This window comes from Amblyomma mixtum, chromosome 2, assembly GCF_055824585.1.
Source record: "Amblyomma mixtum isolate Tamu chromosome 2, ASM5582458v1, whole genome shotgun sequence".
In the NCBI taxonomy this organism is placed as follows: domain Eukaryota; kingdom Metazoa; phylum Arthropoda; class Arachnida; order Ixodida; family Ixodidae; genus Amblyomma; species Amblyomma mixtum.
This window is the reverse complement of record NC_143013.1, coordinates 119,710,684-119,732,405: the sequence shown is the minus strand read 5'-3', so window position 1 is coordinate 119,732,405 and position 21,722 is coordinate 119,710,684. Positions and strand designations below refer to the sequence as shown.

Sequence of the window (21,722 nt, the reverse complement as noted above, 5' to 3'; positions counted from 1 at the left end):
CATCAACCGTTTGGAGCATGTATGACTTCTCTTTTTCAATTTCAGTTACAGTTGATTTTAGGTTACTGATCACAGTGTTCAATATGGCAAGTCAAAATAACTTCCCTTCTAGGTCGGTAACACGCTCAGTTAGACCGCCAAATTTACTTTCGAGAACAGTCTGCTGCGTTCTTAATCTCTGAATAGAGGCAGTCCTAATAGACTGGCCAGAAAGAAGCTGAAGCAGCATTTCTTCCTGTGTGGGGCCTAGATTAGGTTCAATATGAACGCATACTAATAAATTCCTTGGAAGTGCACAGACATCAGAACAAAAGTTCTCAATGCACAGTGGGCAAGGCAGCAAAACCAAAAAGCGGTTATCGCTGCGAAAGCATTTAGTATTCATGCTTGCAAAAACCTCGACAACAAAACAGAACGGGTTGGCGAACATCCCGTGAAGGTGATAGCAATAACAACTGGACAAGAGATGTTATGTGAAGGCAAGATAAACGATGGTCCTTTAGGGGGACCGAGGAACCGAGGAACGCCAAGCCTAGCAGTGGACGGGAAAGAGTGGTGGGGCATGGGGCTGGAACGTTTGTTGGATAAGAGCTTTTTCTACATTGCTTTCGTCATTGCTTTGTTGAAAACGTCGGTGCCTTCCTTCTTCAATTTTTCTTTCTACATCTTTGACGTTGACAATTCCTGGCATGTGGCCATTCCCCTCTCTCGATTTTTCTGGTCCTCCCCATGTGCATCTAATCACCAGCGTTTCTCATTTTAACCCTGCCGGCTCGAACAGAAAGCGTTCAAGAGAGAAAATGTTTAATTCAACTTTTTTGACAAATTTGCGAAACAAAAACATGGTCGAAGAGGTAACCATATGTATAGCTTTTTATTAACAACCACGGTTACAAGTGGTAAAAAATAAACGAGCAAAGAAACGTGGCACTGCTCGTGAAGTCGTCAAACAAGGAGTCATCGCGTATTCGTGCATATTTTTTGTTCAGTAACAAACAACAGGAATATGCAAACCACTGAATACGTTAATCACGACAAACGAGTCAAACTTTATATAGCGAGCGAATTTTGCGTTTCATCACAATTCCTTTCCACCTTATTCTCGAGTCGTACAGCAGAGCACCTTAGGCTTTAAAAAAGAGGCTAGGGTAAGCATTCATGGTTATTAAGCTGCAGATTCATGAGGTTTGCCCTGGAAAGAAAGGTACCGAAAATGATAAAAGTTCTCTGTATTGTGGACGAGACCACTTCACCCACCTGAGGTTCATTGCTATGCGTAGACGGCCGTCTTGGGATTCCGCCTTCATATAAAACGCGTGGTTCAATTTGCCCCTCCGCTGCAGGCCTCCGGAAGCCAGCTCAGCTATTACAGTGTATGAACTCGTGCAGGAAGGAGCGCGTTGGTTCAAGCATGGCATAAAATTACTCGTACCTTTTTCTCTCTTTTGCGGTATAAAATGGCAAGTTAAGGCCCGTCCGTGTGTTGCCCAACTGAACTGAAAATGAAATGATCTTAGCGTACTCCTATGTTTTCCAGAATAAACTGCATACGCCCTTTCCGGCCTTTCTTCCAGCTCTATATTCTTTAATATTATGTGAAACGCACAACTGAAGCAGTCATCTGATTACACTGGCGCACAAACATGATGATATGCATTCAAGTACGACTAGTGCAGCATGCCACAGGATAACACCATTAGTTAATTCTTATCACCGAATGACATAACAATGGCCTTTTTTTCGTAATATTTTGTGGACTTTATTACAATAAGAAAATTATTCACGACGTGATTAACTCCACTCACTGTGAAAAAATCATAAGCACGGCTTTGGTAAAAGTTTTCAAACCACGCGGTTTTCATTTGAGCCGTCCACTCTGGGGCTTTCAGCATTTTCGGTGTTTGAACATATACCCTTATAATTAAGGGCTCGAGATTTCTGCCCCCCTGCGGTCAGGCAGAGCATCTAGAGACCCTGAACTTCCCAACACTATCGTTATAAATCTGTTTCTGGCATAACATTCGTGATTTTTACGATAAAGGGGAGCCGCTACAATCGATCAAACATGGCGGTGCTACAGAGGACAGCTTCTGGTCTTAACCAAGGTAGAAGCACTCGTGCTGTAGAATTTCACGATAAACCCGCGCTGGTCAGTCGATACTGGAAGGCTCGCGTGAGCCGAATTGCTTGTTTTCTTGACTTTTTAAACGAATAGACTACATATAAGGGAGAAATCGCTGTGTGACAATTCAAACAGTCTCGTTGAGAAAGCGGGGAGCTAGACAAACGATATGCTATAAATATTGTTTCAAATCTACGACATCGCCGATGAAGAATGCTGCATAACAGGAAAGTAAGAAAATCACGAGCGCAATTTTTAACAATAAGCATTAAAAGTACGCAAGGTGGAGTGAATGTAAGTTTTACCTCATAAAGCTTGACCCTTTTTCCTTTTAATATGACAGTACTACTTCAGGAGCTCTAACCGGCTCATCGAGTTTGTTTGAAGCTTGAACTTGTGTGTGACCTTGGCCATACCATAATAAATGTAATAAATAAATAAATACTGCCGTGACTGGCATTCGAGACCTCGGAGCGCGCTCGCACGCGAACATATCAACTTCGCTGGCCACTGCACGAGTGTGCTATCCTATTTCCGCAGACGGTCACGCCTCTTGTTAAGCTGCAACACACTCTCGCGCTGTGCATTGAACATCATTGTCGTCTTCAACTTATACAACTATCGAACTAATATACACTCTTGCGCTGTGCATTGCACATCATCGTCTTCATTAGTAATAATCGAAGCAAAATCGTCCCCAGACATGCCGACCAACCCGTAAAGCGAAAACAACAATGCTAAACACATGCATTCACACACCTCCCCTGTTTAACTACGTTAAAACCCTGCCACTTTTTTTTTGCTCTCCAATCTTTTTATGCACGTGCTAATTATAAATATAAATTTCTAATCATTGGCACAAGTGGAAAGCGAGACAACATAGGTCGCCTTTTCCGGTGTGCACTTTTCAGTGTCCAATTTGCCGCGCCTTGTGCTCCTAGTTTTTTGGAACGCATTGAATGAATGACGGGATTGCGGGTATAATTTCACACATAGGTGTAAAACAGACAGCACAAACAGCAGACGCTGATCAGCCCTCGCCACGCAAGGGCGAGGGCTGATCAGCGTTCTAGGTTTTCCTTTGTTTTCGTTTCTAGGTTATTATATTTTTTTGCGGAAACAGCTCATAAACTTACCACGTTTAAAAAGAAACCTTGATATTTTGTTGCCTGATTAGCGACGAAAGAACAAACGGCACAATGATGCATGGGGCACCATAGAACATTGAGTAGAAGCTGCTTGTTTATTTATTCGAAAACAGTACAAACTAATTGAGAAACCAATAAGCGCGGGCCCCGCGTAAATAGCGATTCTGTGATGAAGTGAGCAAGGTTGAGCTGTTAGAAGGCAGCAACTTTTTGCTTGCGTAGGAAACATAGCGTAAGGGGAGCCACGCTTTTGTGGAAACTGAAACATGAAGCATGTCGGACAAGCTTCTGTAAAGTGCGCCGATACTAATCAAGATGTACACATTGCGCATTGAACGGCGAGGGCTGCCGGTCCCACTTATGTACCCCGCAGAAGTTCGCGCCATTCAATGTGAGGTGCCATTACCAACCAAATGCCCATCGGTGCAGGACCCCCCTCCCTTTTCCTCCATGCGTATGTTTCTTGCTGTAGCGTAAAGAAGTTTTTCGTTGGCATTATCAGCTAATTACGTTTAGTTCTGAGCACTGGCATATTGTCTCGAGCTGAAGCTTATTTATGACAGGCTTTTCAATGGTCAGTGCTTGGCGGCAAGAAACCTTGAAACGAAGTAGAAAACAAACAAAAGCACATTATCCAACTTAATGTAGAAAGAATTTATCAGAATAAAATTCAATTAGCAGTGCCTTTACACGCACAATAAGTTAATTTCGAATCTATTAAGTTATGTGGCATAGATTCTTTTAAATTGCGAGCGACTTTAGCGTTACCCTTCATTTAGCAGTGCCTTTACATGCGTAAGAAGTTCATTTTGAATCTATTAAGTGATGTGGCATAGACTTTGTTAACTTGCTTGCTACTTTAGCCTTGCTGTCCTTTATTTTGGCTGACAGTGGAACTATTCAGCTAACCGCTTATATGAACAAAAAATATTGACTGACAATCAGTTTCATCAGTTGCCGGAAGCGGGAAAAGGATAGTGAGCCAGTTGAACTCGGAGTCCAATACTTTATTGATTAGCACCATCACTTCCTTATTAAGGCTCCTAGGAAAGGTACTTAGGCTAGAGTGGTAAAAGACAAGAACCATTTGTTTAATACAAAGTGAAAGCAAGAAAATATTCTTGCCGGTGCTTTCCATGTATTGGGTGCTCAATAAAGAACGCCTGCAAGGGATATGTCAATTTTGAATAGCTAAATTAGTCATCGGCACATAGAACGTGTTCCGCGCCGTCACAGCAGAGTATTTTGAAATTGTCACTGGAAATTAATAATCAGTTTGATTATCCATCTTCATAAAGAATCGAAACTCTCACACTGTAACCAAATTTGTGGGACTTGTTCATTGTAACGACATGCGCTTATTTTTTTGTAATGCCTGTTATTGAAAAAAACTAAATTCTACAACCAGTGTCGTACTGCTAGCCCCTGTACCGTTCAGGCGCAAATTTTTCCTTCTCTCCAGGTATTAATATTTCAGCGCAATTTTAACTCCGCTGTAGCCTAATTTGCAAGGTTTTGTGTGTATGATCGTGCAACATCTCTGAACATTTTGAAAAAGAAGCATGTTTTCCGTGATTTCTCGCAAATCACGAAGGCGAAGCCAACTTGCAACTTCCTGGACTTGTAACTGCCTTTCAGCGGGCACCCGCCGTGATGGCTCAGTGGTTAAGGCGCTCGTCTACCGAACAGGAGCACCTGGGTTCGAAATCGTCCACGGCGACCGCGTTTCAATGGAGGCGGAACGCAATATTAGGAGAAAACCCCATGGTTGAGAAAATTTGTTTTGAAGGTATAGTTACAGGTAAGCTTCCACCCTAGCGCAGCCATACGGTTACAAAGTAAGGCTATACAGCTTCCTCAACAACTTCGTAAAATTCGTCCTGACCCAGTATTCCAACCGGAGTCCACTGCCTAACCGGAACAGGCAGTTTTTCTTTCTAATAATATTTTAGTTGCGAGACAGCACTGCAACTTCTTTTTCTTCTCCCTCAGTAAAAATAGGCAGCGCTTGTGTTGTGCACTTCTTCGTCCATCTTCTCTGTTCACGCTGTGTATTTGTTTTAAAAAGGATTGTTGTTGATCGAATGTTTTTTTAGGGGAATCCACCCAACGTAGAGTACATAAGTTGTGAGGGAGCAGATCCACGTCACCACACACCGGTGCGCTTTCATTCGGCTTCTCCGTAGGTAGAGCGACTGCTCCACTTAGGCGGTGGTCTTTAGTTTGAACACCGGAGCAGGTCGATTTTGTCAACTACAAATATCTTCAAAATAGCTTTCTTTCGCAGCTGCATGGCAGCGCTTGGGGGTTAGCGAGTACATGCCGATCGGACTCCTCCTGTACTGTTGCGGTGAACATGTAACAGTACAAACAAAGTAGGTACTGTAGATGCGGAAGATGAGAGCTTAGGTTTGCCTAGCCCAGCTTTAAGTAGTTAGGACAGTCGACGTAAAAGCTTAGGCAGCATTTTCTCGCACAAACACTTCCTTGGTATTCAGCACCTTACCTTGGCCAATCCCCCTGCGTGGGTATGTGCCTTGTTTACTGACGAGAACAGGAAATGACGACCTCGAGGAAAAAATGGAAGCGAGTCGAAATTGCGAAACAGAACTGAGGTGGGTAACGACGCCTTTATAAAAGGATTCGATGAAACCTTCTTAACTATGGTTTCATTGCAAGGCCAGCAAAGAGAACTAAATTCACTCTCATTGCTCATTATCCAAATGTGTAATGCCTTTTTGCGACCGTCCTGAGCGCGCCATGTTTCTTGATTTAGCCCTTTAGGACGGAGGAGTGCGGCGCTTCGCCTATTTTCTTTAAGCAATGAACAGTGCCATTTAACGTTTTCCACTTCGTCGCCCAACGTTTCCAAGAGCGCGCATCCAAGGTTACCTGGCTATCACACTCTTAATGACGCAGTTTAAATTGGATTCGTTTAAAAATAAACAATGTAAGCAGTCTCCGATTTGCTCAAAACATAGTAACTGGCTAGCGGGCTCTGCATACTCGAAAATTGCAGCGCAGCATTAACAAGCACGAGACGAGGACGCAAACACAAGAGCTGAATAACAACTGTGTTTTATTGCTCTGAGCCAGCCTATATAAGAACTAGGTACAAAACAACAAAACAGAACCAACACATCACCTCACGCATTCGTGGCACGATTATCGGAATTTTCTCCCGTTCCTCCAATCTTTCGTCCTATCATTGGCGTTCAGAAATTACATTTCTATTTCACTAAGGCGCACAGAGGGGTTGCTGACACACTTATCTGCGCATTTTGATATCGCCAGAGTCTCTGCTATCAACCTTGTGGTGGTGTCCCGACACTTGCGAAGAATAACTGTTCTTCCAAGGGCAGGGGTGCAGCCCTCGCACTGGCTACAGTGTAAGGCGAGTTCCACCGAGTTTGGGTCCCTTAGATTCCTTTTGTGCTCTTGTAGCCTTGTGTTCAGGCATCTCCCTGTTTGGCCTATATAGATGTTGCCGCACGACAGAGGAATTGAATATACGACATCTTTTTCGCAAACGACGAGACGCGGACGATGCCTCGTCACGCAGTCGGGCTAACGTTCGCTGTCAGAATTTACTCCTTTGCACAGCTGATGCAGTTTCTTCGGGGCCGAGAAGAAAATATCAACCCCCGCTCTGTTTCCTATCCTTTTCAGTTTGCCAAACAGGGAGATGCCTGAACACAAGGCTACAAGAGCACAAAAGGATCCTAAGGGACCCAAACTCAGGGGAACTCGCCTTACACTGTAGCCAGTGCGAGGGCTGCACCCCTGCCCTTGAAAGAACGGTTATTCTTCGCAAGTGTCCGGACACCACCACAAGGTTGATAGCAGAGACTCTGGCGATATCAAAATGCGCAGATAAGTGTGTCAGCAACCCCTCTGTGCGCCTTAGTGAAATAGAAATGTAATTTCTGAACGCCAATGATAGGACGAAAGATTGGAGGAACGGGAGACAATTCCGATAATCGTGCCACGAATGCGTGAGGTGATGTGTTGGTTCTGTTTTGTTGTTTTGTACGTAGTTCTTATATAGGCTGGCTCAGAGCAATAAAACACAGTTATTAGTCAGCGCTTGTGTTTGCGTCCTCGTCTCGTACTTGTTACTGCTGCGCTGCAATTTTCCAGTCTCTGATTCACGCGAAGGAAGTGTTCTATTATGAGAATTTCAATACCTGTACTATTTCGTCTCTACAAACGCTCCGACCAAAAAGCAAAAAAAACTACCGAAACCAATCTTCGCAGTTTTACTCGTTTGAGAAAACCCCAGCTATAGCAGACACGCAACCCAAAACATAAATAAATATTCATGACTTTGTTTCTTCAGACGCACCATGGATACTGCTTTTAAAACATCTGAAGTATACTCCATCCTACAATAAAGATTTAAAAGAACAACACAGCCCCGTCTAGGTACGCCGAAAGAGTGCACAAGACAGAACAGCGTAAGCTACACAGGGACAAGAATATAGATGAGACACACACAGCGCTGTGTGTGTCTCGTCTACTTTCTTGTCCCTGTGTAGCTTGCGCTCTTCTGCCTTGTGAGGAACCAGCTAGCCCGAGATATGTTATTCACGAAAGAGTGCAATAATGGCTCGGACCCCAGAAGGGGCCCGGCCTGGGCTTTAAGGTAGGCCCGAGTCTGTGCAGTGTTCTAGCTTTAGCTACCCGCAAACAATATTGTATGGTTCATTTCAATACAAGCGCACAAAGGGAGTTTGAATTAATCGCAATAGACCATAAAAGAGGTGAAGGATAGAGGACAATATATATAGTAGATTTCACCAGGGAGGCAAGCACTTTACAACAAAGGATGATATTATAACCAAACTCTGTTACACTTGTGGTAGCCCGTTAGAACAGTTGCATCATAATTTGTGCGACAAGGCTTCAAATATAAACTTATCGGGCACTCATGTCATTCGGTAATTTAAGCAACATACGACAAATGATCACTGAACTTTTACTAGTTCATGAGTGACATGACAGTGGATCTAAGAGCAAAATTGAGACCTGGGGTTCCTTTTAGTTGATCTCCAGCGAAAATAGAACCAAGTGGACACAATTAACGCGATTCAGTGTGCACTCTTTTCAATGAAGAAGAAGGTCCTAAAGTGGGCTTAGAGCCCGTAATTAAAAGCATGCTGAGAACTGCTGCTCAAAATTTCAGTTTCTAGTAAATTTCGATCGTTAAGCGTTTCAGCTTTCTTTAGACGATCACTCGGCATCAAAAGAAGAATTTATTACCAAGAAATTTGCAGTTAAAAGAGGAAAGTTTTCCCGCAGCCAAATCCAATCTCATTACATTGGTGATGACTTAGAGTGCAATAAAGACTCTGTTCTGCGATAGAACGTAGATGACAGTGTGTTCTAGGCTTACAGATCAGCTTTCCAAAAACACTTCGCATCTTCGCAGTAGACTTGTGAAAACGGTTTGCGGCGCCTATATCTGTAATCTGTTTTTGTGCTTTAAAACCTTATCATTTCATTTTTAGTGTGAGAGTGGCCTGTGTGGCCTTCAAACAGGGTAGAAATCGACATAAGCCAATATCAATTTGTGCTCAGTGTAACTTTAAAGATGCTCGATAAACAATCAGGGGGGCACATCAGTTCAAAGCTGTCCTCTTTATCGGCCCCTTTCATTGAAACGACGAACTTTTAAATACATTTAGCAGCATCCTCCGGGGCAATTATAATGGCTCTGTCCGTTCGGAAAATTTTCATCTTCTATTTCCGAGTGATATTAACGATAACGTCCGCCTGTTATGGATTACATTTGAAGTGACGACTTGCTTTCGTCGGCCACTTATTAATCTGTTCTGCCTACAAATTCACAGGCTCCAAACAAAATTCATGTTTATTGTTCACTTCTTGAAGGTGGGCTTGCTATTACCGGTTTTTCCGTCAACGGTGTTAGGCCTTCTCCACACAATGCACTGATCCAGGTTGAAATGCGTCAGCAAGCAGCGAATTTCTGCCAACTCCGGCCTCTTTGTTTCGATCGCGGTAGAAAACAAAGCATCTCCGTCTGCTTCCTTTCTTCCAAAATCTGTAAACATCGGCAGCGCAGCGCGAATTGGCCCGGCGGCAATTTCGCAGAATGCCGTTGAAAAGCAGCCCCAAGTCTGAATCGGGTCGCCGACAGTGCGAAGCACTACGTGCCTACAACCCTGCGCATAGTTGGGTGGAGCAGCTACATGCTTTTTACGAGCGCGTCAAAGCGGAAAATTGGCGGCGCTGCTGTCGACAAATCAAGCAACTTTGTTTTTATCCTTGAGAACAAAAGAAACGCCATAATCAGCACGAAGTCACAAAGGGCTGAAATGCAGGTGCAAAACAAAGGGAAGCAAGGAGGAGAGGGAATCGCTACAAAACCTGAGCGGTTCAGGGAAAAACAAATAGAAGAAAGCCCTTTCTTGCCCTCTCTCCTTCCACGTCGTTGTTTTCGCGCTAACCTCCTTGTTTTGATTGCCTCGCCCTTCCCATCTATCTCTACCCCGCTTCCCTGCCTTGAGCGTCCTTTCAATCTGTCGTCTGAGCAGCTATTTGCGTGCGAAGGGAAAACACTGTGGCGGGAAGATGGGCGGTATGGAGGAAGCTGCTCGGTCGTATAGGAACGAGCGGCGGCTCTTTATGGGTGGTGCTTATTTTTGGCGCGGACGCCATCCCAGGGAAAAGGCCAGTGAGAAGGAAACAAAAATCGAAAAAGGAACAACAGGACGAAAACACAAGAGACGCAGAGCCCGTCACTGAGTCTTCTGCTGAAGCCACTGAAGTCCCCCTGCATTTTCCTCTCCCTCTCTTTCTAACTTCCCCCTTCCTAAGCCGGCGTCTGCTGCTTTCATTCCAGTCCCAAGGAAGCTCTTTAAAAGGCAGCGCGACTCTGTTGTTTTATAAGATCTAAGTGGATTGCCTGCCTCATGCAGCCATCTAAAAGCACGCTGCACTTTTCTCTTGTCCATATAAAAAAAGAGAAAAGGTGAAAATGTATCGCGCTATTCAAATTTTTTGTTGAAAATGCCGCGCAAGGCGCTCCAACGGCGAAAAAAGGGATAGTTTCGGCCGCTCAACCAGTATAAATTGTTTCTTCCCGGCGATGCCTTTCTAATGCAAATGGCCGGACTTAAACACCGCGGTCATTATTCCTGCTGTTTTGCTTTGAGTACGCGAGCACTGATTTCGGTCTCAAGAGCGCTGAGAATTAGCCGTGTTTATCGGCATCCACTTCCGCTTTTCTCGTTTTTTTTCTGAGACCACGCGAGCGTAGAGTGGCTGAAATCAACACTCTCGGAAGAATACAGGAAATGACCCATTGTTGTTGGGGGATGTCACTAGAGTGGGTGGACGAAAAGGGCTTCCAAGCATAAAACTAGTTTAGTTCGAGCCTATTCCTCCCGACGGCCTCCCTTTTTAATCAAAGCTGCCGCTGATAACATCCCCGTCTACTTCTTGACATAGCAACGTTAAAGATATGAGCGAATTATAAACACCGTGGGAGAACAGTGAACAAGCCATGCCCAATATTTGCAATGCACAGCACGCGACATAATGTAATATGCTTTACAACACACAAAGTCAGTAAAAATAAAGATAAAATAAGAAAAAGCCCTGCGTAAACGAGATCGATGTTCTTAACAGGCAGGCTGGGTCCTCAAAAACTGCCGTGCAGGGTGACGGGTTGCGTGGCTCACACATTAGTGCAAAGCGCCCTGAAATATGTGGATCGCATAAAAGGCGCTGCAGAGTGCTGAGATGCAGTTATCAGGTACTAGGCTTAACTAAACGCAGTGAACGCTAATAATGCTGCTAGCTTTTATTTTGAGGTCAGCTTGAACATAGAACGACACGTGTGGGACCATACACAAGGCATTCGTGGTGTACTGCTTGATTCCAGATTGATTTTCGATTAAATTATTCCGTATTTTTGAGCGGCACGTGTTCACAGGGACCCGATTGGTGTCTGAAAAAGAAAAACAATTCCTTTATAGGTGCGTTTAAATAACGCAAAAGTCAGCGGCATGAAGTATTGCGTACTGCAAATTTGTGTAGTGGGCGGTGAACGCTGTCAACAGTTAAACCGCAAATACACAGCGGATTATATGCGCTGCAAGTTCCGCGTGGAACGCACACCGTGTAAGCGATTTTCAATCGCGAAATGTGGACCAGAATTTCAAGATTTCTATGCAGAAACACTTAGATTTAACGCTCATGGAAAGGAGGATGACGTGCTCTCAGCTTTTATAACTGGGCTCAAACCGGAGTCATAGGCTCGCAAAATTTCAAATGTGTTTTAGGAGAGAGCTTATTGTTTGCCACAAAACAGGAACACCGTACGGCCGTAGACAAAGTTACCTGAAATAACAAGTCGATTATCAAAAGCTACCGACGGCGCAGGGCGGCTACGAGATCAACCAAAAACGGCGTGAACTCAAGCACCAGAGACCATGCAAGCCCATGTGGATCAGCTATGTAGTTGAGAAGAGGCAAGGGGAGCGCCTCCCTTTCACTTTGTTGTGTCATCCCCACGATCCGTGTCTGCGCTCGTGTCCTGTCTTTACCTTTTCTGTGTCTCGTTTTTTCGCGTTACCTTTTTCAAAGATGCAACTGCTCCTACTAGCCTAGTTTAGCTTACTTGTACAATCGCAGTTTTTTCTACTACGCTTCCTTGGTGACTCAGGGTCATAAAATTCGAAGGGAGGCGCTCTCTGTCGTCGTTAAGTTGAGTTCTAGTCAACGTGCCATCATATCAGACCGCCTACTCATTTGTGTTGTGATTTGGCCAGCCACTGCATGGGTGTCACATTGTAGGCTTAAAGCGCTAAATTTTAAACTTCTGATGTGTGGAACAAGAATGCCTATTTCAAAAATCGCGCGTTCCATGGGAAATGTCCCCGACCTTTAAAGCGACCACCCCAAATTCTTCTGAAAAAAAAAATGAACTAGTTGGCGATTGGATGAATGGGATTTCAACGAATTTTGCTCACGTCAGCTCTCTTTCATGTTGCTGTGGGGGAAAAATTGGGTGGAGTTACACATTTTAAACCAATTATGAAACTGCATTAAATCACAATATTATGTAAGAATAATTCACCTGCATTGTTCTTTCATCTGACATCATTAACTTTTAACTTGTCACTGCTCCAAAACTGAAACTAATGAATCAAATTTTTATTTCCCTTCTAAATTCACCTTTCTTCACAATTTTTGTTCTCGCATACAGTATGATGAATGCGGAAAACATTACAACTATAATATTTACTATCCACTAATTTACTGACCTTGAGCAGTATGCGTCGTTAACGACCAGGCACATCTCTCTTGTAGACACTTTACAGGGTGTTTTTTTAATCGTTCACAGGTTTTCAAAAAGAAGACGCTGATAGTATCGTGAATTCCGCCTTCACGAAATGTATATTCGGCTCGGTGGACACAAGATACGAAAATAGCGGTCAGAGTTAATTGTTATTTACCAAATCTCGGCTATTATTTCTAACTCTTCATTTTACGCTGCATATTGAAACCGCAGTTTTGGAGACTGTAATGATTCAATGTAAATACCATTTGCAGCATGTCCCTAAGTGCAACAGTTCTTGAAATATTCCAGATCTTAGGATCTGATTCGGCAACTGAACGCTCATAGTGCACCAGAAATCCCGCCCACGATACTACGTAAGAGATTGACGAAATGATGATGACAACCGACGGCACCAAGGCTATACCTGCGACTGTGGCAGGCAGGCGCTCGTGAAGAGCGCATAGTCACTGATTCCACGAGCAGCACGCGCTCTTATTTCCTCATTGGCATTGAACTTGGAGGCAGGTTTCCTGTCATCGGCGGCTTCGAAAAAGCAGCACGGCGATAACGCGCAAAATTTCCCTTTCCGCTTTGGCTCGGCCAAGAAAGGAACGGTGTGCAAGTTGCTTGCTAGTGCTTTATGCTTTTTCATCCAAATTTCAAAGGAAATGAACTGATGACTGTTGCCCCGTCATATATCGGTGGTTAGGTTTTATGCATCAGTAATGCTCAAAGGGCTTGCCTTCAACCGCCACGCATGCCATGAATCTCTCCATCATGGACTGCAGCGCTCGTTTCACTACCTTCGGTGTTATATTCGCACATGCCTTGATGATTCTTTGTTTGAACTCTCCCACGTCTTCGGGTTAAGGTGCGTAGACTTCGTTCTTGACGTAATCCCGAAGAAAGAAGTCTAATGGGGGGTTAAGTCAGGTGACCTAGGTGGCCAGAACACGATTCCACCGCGCCCTGTCCACTGACCGGGAAAGTTGCTGTTGAGCCAATGCCTTGCACGCGACGAGAAGTGCGCAGGCGCCTCGCCGTGCTGAAACCACGAGCCGAGGACTTAATGTGATCTCTGATATGAAATCACTGACAGCAACACTTGAATGCAGATGTCTGCGCTGTATGTGTGTACGTGTTTTCTGTCTCTGCCCGTGTTTTTTTTTTTCGCGCAGTTTAATCATGAACGACAAGCACCAACTAGCCCGCCAGAAAACCCTTTTTGAACACTTGAATGCTCGCTGTGTATGACTTCGCCGTTAGATTTTCTTCCAGAAAGTGCGGCCCCACTGCTCGATTTGAGTAAATGCCACACAAGACATTCACTGACTACTGGACATGGTGGTGGTGTTCCCGGAGCCAGTGCGGGTTCTGATCAGACTAGTAGTGGGCGTTGTGTACATGGTCTTCCTCATTGCAGACGCAGCGGTGGCTCAGTGGTTATGGCGCTCGGCTGCTGACCCGAAAGACGTGGGTTAGATCCCGGCCGCGGCGGTTGAATTTCTTTGGAGGAGAAATTCTAGAGGCCCGTGTGCTGTGCGATGTCAGTGCACGTTAAAGAACCCCAGGTGGTCGAAATTTCCGGAGCCCTCCACTACGGCGTCTCTCATAGCCTTAGTCGCTGTGGGAAGTTAAACCCCGTAAACCAAAACCAAAATTCCTCATTGCGGCAAAAGTGGGCCTCGTCCGTCTACGGAAATTTCCTAGAAAATTTCCTCGAATCTCTGTCACATTTGGTCACGGCCCAGTTGCTAAATTCATACCGCTTTTTATAATCGTCTTCACTGAGATCCTGATGCAGCGATATGTGGTGAGGATAAAACCTATGCTTCTGGAGCACTCTCTTTACTGAATAGCGGAAAGGTCCAACGACCTCGACGATTTGACGGATGCTGACTTCGGGGTATGCAGGAACGTAGGGGAGAATATTCATCCGTAATTCTTCGCTCCCGATAACTCCCTTTGCCTTCCTTGGAGATCCTGTGGTCCGGAACAGTTGGTGCATTCTAGCGAACATCTTATCTAACGCAACCGGACGGCCAGGTTTCTCGGAGGCGTAGAGTCTTGAGGCAAGGCGAGCGTTGCCATTCGTTTTTACACAGCTAACAACCATCTGCACCTTGTCGGTCAACGAGTATCGCGGTTGCAGCTGCCCTGCCAATCCAACGCTCATTCGGAGTTCGTGCTATCAGGGACTAAAGTGGTATACTCCACGCGGCGGGAGCCGAGGCAACGGAAAACTGCGTTGCAACGCCATCTACAGGCGCCATCGCGGACCCAGATAGCCAATCTGTGACCTTTATTATCAGCAGACATGTCGCTTGGCTCGTTTGAATGTTTCCAATATACGCTGCTTTTACGACAAGTTAGCCACACGCGCGCGGGCATTTGATCGCATCATGACGGTGCGAGCGCCGGCTCTCAAGCCATACCTCGAACATGCGTTGAAGGAAGGAAGGGAAAACTTTATTTACACTAATGGTTTTCCTGCGGTTTGGGGGCATCTTCAGAGACGTCTTGGTTCTGCCCCCAGGAGCCATCTCTGTCGAAGTCGTCCGCCTCTAATCAGTGGTCGGTTGCCCTCAGTCCAGGGCTCCGCTGGCCACATGTGTTGAAAAAAAAGACACAAAATGATAAATAATGGCCACCAGATTGCTACTGCTGCCCCTCCGCTCGGCATTTTGGCGAGCAAAAGCACTAAACATTGAAACGAGTCAAACAAGATGCCTGCTAATCATAAAGGTAACAGATTGGCTGTCTGGGTCCGACATGCCGCCTGCAGATGGCGTTGAAAGGCAGTTTTTCGTTGCTCCGGCTGCGGTCACGTGGAGTATACCACTTTTCTCCCCGACAGTAAGTATAGTGTTGCAGCAGCTTTGTTTGTTCTGTTAACAGAATCGACAGCCTGCAGAGGACCAGTCGAAATTCCGGTGAAACATAATAAATCGCACGGCGATAACCCGCCGGGCTTTAATTGACCGAGCCAGAGCAAATAGGGAAAGCTTTTGCGTTTTCGCCGAGCTGCTTTTTCGAAGCCGCTGATGGCAGGAAACGCGCCTCCAAGTTCAATGCCAATGACGAAAAAAAGAGCGCGTGCTGCTCACGGAAGCAGTAACTATACGCTATTCTCGAGCGCCTGTCTGCCGCAGCCATGGGGCCGTCGGTCGTCGTCATCATCATTTTGTCAATCTTTTACGTAGTATCATGGGCGGGATTTCTGGCGCACTCTAAGAGTTCAGTTCCGAAATCAAATCCGAAAAGGCTGTAAATTTAATCGCGAATATCTGAATATCGGTTGCACTTAGGGACATGCTGCAAAATGTATTAGCTTTGAATCTTCACAGTCTTCAATACTCTATTGCAATGTGCAGCGTAAAGTGTAGAGTTAAAAATAATTAACAAAATTTGGCTAATGCATCAATTAACTTTGACCGCTATTTCTTTATTTTGCGTCCGCCGAGCCGAATATACTCCTGTGAAGGCAGTAATCACGATACTACAAGCGCCTTCTTTTTGCAAATATGTAAACGGTTAAAAAACTCCCTGTAAATGCTCTTCTTTTGCATTACGGCGTGTAAACGAAGATGGAAATGTACAGCGCAGATACAGACGGGGACACACGGAAGACACATAGAACACACGAGCGCTGACTTGCAATGGTTTATTTTGAACCTCGGACCACTATATATAGCTGAAAAACCGGGCAAACATCAAGCATGAGCAGTAGGTGACACAGTCATATGTTGACGCAAGTATAACAGCTCCTTACCTGTAAGAGCAATAGATTGTTTGGCAACGCTGGACCCACCGACCCGGTCTATCATTTCAGCCCCTATTTCTCACGAGTCAGCTGGCAACGGCTGTTGGCAATAACGCAGCTATCTTGGTAAGCGGGCTTGCACAGGACCGCTTTATGTGAACCGCTATCATTTTCGTCTTCACCGGTTTCTTTCATTTCCTAAAGTGTGCCCCCAGAAACCCTCCTCGCTGTTCAGACACATTGTTGCAATATTCTCGGAGGCGGTCGTTAAAACACCTGCCGCTGTGTCCTACATAGCTCTTCCCACATTTCAAAGGGATGCTGTAGAGAATAGAACGTGTATATTCTACGAACTTTGTTCGGTGCTTATTCTTGCAGTTCGGATTCTTTGAATCACTGGGCCTGAACAGTATGCACAATTTTTGCAGCTTATCGGGGGCAGCAAAAGCAACTTTCACTTTCCCCCATTCGCCGATCTTTTTTAGGCGATGAGACAGGCCATCAATGTACGGGATCGCAGCAATCTGTTTTGTTAAAGGCAGTAGTGACGTAGTACGTGCCTCTTTTGAGCACAGGTACTTAACAAGAGTTTCAGCGACACTGATCAAGACATGAGTAGGATTCCCCGCGCCTCTCAGGCGAAGGATCTGTTCACTGAAGCTAGCAGCCATTAGGTGAGGTCTAGATTTACAAAGCGCATTTTACAAGCATAACCGCACAATGCCCCTGTTCACCAGTTTGGAATGCGCGGAGCCAAATGGAAGCAGTGGCTTGTTAGCACGCGGCTCGTACTTCCAGGAGATCTCGCTACTGCGCTAAATAAAATTCAAAGTTCTGCGGCTCTCTACGCAGATATAAGCATTTCTGAAAGTGCGCGGAAATCTGTTCTGTAAGCAGTGAAAACACTTCTGGCGCACACAAGAGGAAGGGGGGAGTGGGTACACACATTGTGAAATGCGGGCAAATTTCGCAACTATATAAGGTGCAAAGCACTTTGCCTTATATGTACGCTGTACCACGGCTTGCCAGTACCTTTGGAGCTTTGCTCACCGTTTTTCAGATGAGCGGGAAAATAGAGAGGGTATCTATGTGTGCTTCATGTACTACTGTCGCGTACAGATTGCAGACGACGTTTTCGCGTTCCAGATTCTGGCTAGCGTTGTGTGACGTAAATGGAAATTCTTGCTGACCTTAGCCTCATGCCCATAAGCCGCATTTATTTGAGTATAATGCTCCCTATATTCTCTTTTCTAAATAAGTCGTCATAATAGCAACTGTTAAAGCACAGTTGACGTTACTGTCCGCGACTGTACATTGTTTTGAAAGAGTCTGAACGTACGAGTAACCTTGAAAATGACAGCCAACAGTATTTCAACGTAGTAATTGTTTTGTCTTGCTACTAGATATTTGATGCAGGAACAACAGATCATAAAGTTGAAGATAATAAGAACGCACTTGGGATATTACTGATCACCACGACAGTGCAGTGCCCGCCCCTAAAGGTGACAACTAAAAGCGTTTCTGCTGCATCACCTTAAGTTTTCTTCTGAGCTATCCCGTTTAAGCAGCCCCGTCCGCACTTCGTTTCACCACGCGGTACGGAAAGCCAAAGTGAGAGAAAGCCGGACACAAAGCGTTGCGTTGGATCGCGACCGTGCCGAGCCAGATGGGTGAAGAAGCCGCAGCGTCGCCCGCTCAAAATAGACGCGAGTGCGAGCACGAGCTGACGGCACCGTGCCGCTCCGCACGCACTCTCGACACCGTGGCAAGCTTCGCGCGCTTTTTATCCCTCCGCTGCCTCTCGACTCGCTGTCATTTTGGCAGTGCGTCCCTTGCATCACGCTTCCGGCCGGCGCGCGTCCCAGCCGCGACCAGAGAGAGGGAGAGAAGAGAGACATCCGCAGTTTCCTTACCGCCCGGAGCCGAAAACGCAACCCTCAGGGGCCTCCTCTGCCTGTGGGCGAAATAGCAACACAGAGCCGCTGTCCCGCATGCCGCCTCGCTGAGACGGCCACTGGCAGTACGCGTTAGGCCTAGCGTCGCCGTGGTCTGCACGCATCGTTCGCGGTAGCTGTTCCACCGCACATCAGGCAAGCTCCGGCATCTGCTAAATCGGCTAGCTGTAATCATATTCTTCGAAGCACGTCACACCAGCGGCCACAAGGTTGCGGAACTCTCTTTTGGGAGGCAGTGCAGGTCTTCTCGACTTGGTGGACAAGAAGACGAAGAAAGCATTGTGTTTCAAACGAAAGACGCAACGTGGCACCCTCGAGAGCACGAAAGTTGTACTCCATGCAGCGCAGAGTGACTGGACCGGCTGTGCGGTGACGGCCAAGCTCCTCTAGTGCAAGCCAGCCTTTCGAGTGGAGTGTATGTGTGATGGTTGGCTGATGACCGTATGATATGGCGACCGTCCGCTCGCAACGTGCCTGCTTAGTGATTGCCCTGGCCCTTTTGTGGGTAGCGGCTCTTGTTCGTGGTCTGCCAGATGTCGTTCGAATAGGTAAGACGTAGAAAAATACATTTTCTCTCAAATCCGGAAGTTGGTAGCAACCATGACGCTTATGTATGTGTCAGCGATTATGTCATGTTCACGCCTTTATGCCAGCCACAAAAAATACATATATTCCCTTGAAAATGACAGAAAAATAGCAGGCTTCCTGTGCCTGCCCACAGTTCTTATCGTACGTTTGGCTGGGCATATAAACGACATAGTATTACACTAGCTGCGGCGTCTCTAATCTCGCATATTGACGTTTTATATTTCTCCGAGCGGATTACTAGTCTAAAAATGCATTCATGTTGCAGTTGGCAATTTTTTATTTCTATGCGCTCCACCTAAGCAATCTCTTAACTCTAGCTTTATTTAATGGCGAAAAAATGTGCAACCTTCAGCAGTAAAGAACAGAAACAACGCTAACGCTTTTAGGAAACGCCTGCTGTTTGTTTTTTAAAGAAGCGTTCAAAGTTTGTTTCTTCAGCGCTAGCGCCGTCTGTCTCTGCAAGACTGTTTCCGAGAAGCGAATGGTGGCCACCCCGACACATTTATGGCCTGGCACCAATTGTTAACTTTAAATGCGTGTCGAAATGCTATTATGTCGAAGCGCTCGACGTGGGCCGCCAAAAAACGAAACTACTTGATCATATTCCTGCTCATAAGCTTACAACTTAAATCAGGTTAGCTTTTCAACATGAACTCTTGTTGCTATGCAAAGAGTGATGAATTCCTCGCCTCCTGTACCGAGAAATAAAACTGTGCTTCAAGTACTTCAGCAGAGAAACCGGAACCAGAATCTTATTGCTCCTTAATTCAGTTCACAGGGTGATATACTTTGTCTTCGTGCAAAAATCTCTTTACCTTGGTCCGTGGCATATAGCATGAGGTCCACTAGTAGCGTTATCTTCCCGAACATATCTGCACTTATTATAGCGTACTCGGAGATGTTGCGTGCAGGTTATTTGAGATAATATGCACTCACTTCAATTACCAATACGTCGGGGAGGCGCGGTTTGAAGTATTCCGAAGAAATATTTTCACGTGGCCAAGTGGGCGCGTGATTCAAAATGGCGGAGATGTCAGCAGTCTAGGAAAGGGAGCTGCATAGAGGCACCCTATTTTTTCTTTTTACCGGATGGCACATTGCGGCAAAAACATCTCGCACAGGCATAAGGAAGGTCGTCTGAAATCGACAATTACTTGTTTATTCAGGGAAAATAGCCGAATGTTTACTTCTTTTATGTTATCGTTTTTTGCCATGCTGTGATTAAATCAAAGCAGATAGCAGTCAAAAAGTATTTATTGAATGCGTTGCGCGTTCTCATTTTTGACTCACTCTTTTAGTCTTGATGCCCTTCACTACCTGTCCTAATTTGCTTTGGTTTTCTGTATATTAATTTTTAGGCACGCCGTTGTGCTCTGGCAGTCTGAGTCAGTAACCATACTTAGCAGTTAATCCCCAGAGTTACTAAGCAAAGCAATCTAATCAGTAAATCGCAGATTACGAAGGTATTGTCCATTAACTCTTGTACCAAACCGTTCCCAATGCAGTCCACTGAATACGTCAAGCAAAAATTCTATCAATAGCATTGGCGAGATCGCGTCCTCCTGCCTGCCACCATCCCGTATCAGAATTACAGTGCTGATTTTATGGACCACTGTGGTGGTTGTGTAGTTGTTATAGATATTTTGCAGTATTTTTACACAAGGTTCATCTGCACCCAGATTCCATAATGCCTTCATTCTTTCTTCAGTTTCGATTGAGTCAAATGCCTTATCGCAATTTATGAAGCGTGTATATAAGGTTTGTTTATATTCTTGGCATTTCTCTGTCATCTGATTAACATTGTGAATATCGTCTATAGTACAGTAGCCGTTACGAAAGCCTGCCTGATCACTTCGTTGTTTTTGAAGTCCAGGTTTGTTCGGACACGATTAGAGATTACCGTACTAAATACCTCCTAGATAATGGACAGTAAGCTGATTGTTTTGAAATTATTCAAGTAATTGACATGCACGTTCTAATGAATGAATGTGATATTAGCGTTCCTGGAGCTTCTGGTACCCTTGAGTTTTTAAGGCATTGGGCATACAGGGCGGCTACTTCTTGTAGGACTACCTACCCCCGCCTATCAACGGATGCGCTGGTACCATATCCGCACCAGCTGCTTTCCTCTTTTGCATTGTCCCTCGTTATAATATACGTATGTAAAGAAAATACAAAGAGAACTTACGTTTTGTGAGACAAAGTTAAAGCCCCTGCACAAAAATAAGAGGATATCCTTTACTTAGTTCTAGAGGAGTATTGCTTCAACGGGTGGTCTTAAACCTCTTTCAGCTCTTAGTATTCATGCCGTAACTCAGTTTGAGGATGTGTTTTTAACAGTACCTTTAGAATCGAGAGTACAGAACACGCTACTCAGCATGCATTTACTCGACATCATGCATTAGGCGCTATCCACGCTGACGATGCCCTGATCCAGGCCTCTTTCCGGTTTTAAATTGCTTCCGTAATGTTTAAGCTGGTGGAGACCAAATGATAAGAACGTATTCAAAGGGTATGATTCGTTTGATTCGATATGATTCGATATGGACTTAAGGAGATTCCTTAAGGCAAGTTGAATATACTGCACTATGACATGATGTCTGAGGAGCCATTCGACGTTTTCATCAACATAGAGTGTCTTGAATGTCCGCTTGTCCCCATTATTGTGACGTCACCAAAAAAAGCGGTTGTTCCCAGGAAGAACCACAGTTTGCCGGCGATGCCGACCTCACCAAAATGTGGTAGCCCAGGTTGGCAGGTCGATTCGATGACAAGCTGTAGTGCACAGCGTACACTGACCGAAACCGAAAATTCTTGTACAAGATCATTCCTTGTC

The 21,722-nt window shown here is 45.2% G+C and overlaps 1 protein-coding gene across 3 annotated transcripts in view; it reads left to right on the top strand.

Moving 5' to 3' along the window:
• LOC149360726 (glutamate receptor ionotropic, kainate 2-like) overlaps positions 1–21,722 on the top strand; it is a 116,755-nt gene that overhangs the window by 9,931 nt on the left and 85,102 nt on the right. The window contains exon 1 of one of the 3 annotated variants that reach the window (XM_089572497.1): positions 18,151–18,846. The exons of the other annotated variants lie outside the window; for them this stretch is intronic. Coding sequence (XP_089428623.1) covers positions 18,747–18,846 — 100 coding nt within the window. The 5' untranslated portion in view covers positions 18,151–18,746. Of the gene's footprint in view, positions 1–18,150; positions 18,847–21,722 lie in introns of those variants that run through there. 3 annotated transcript variants of the gene reach the window in all.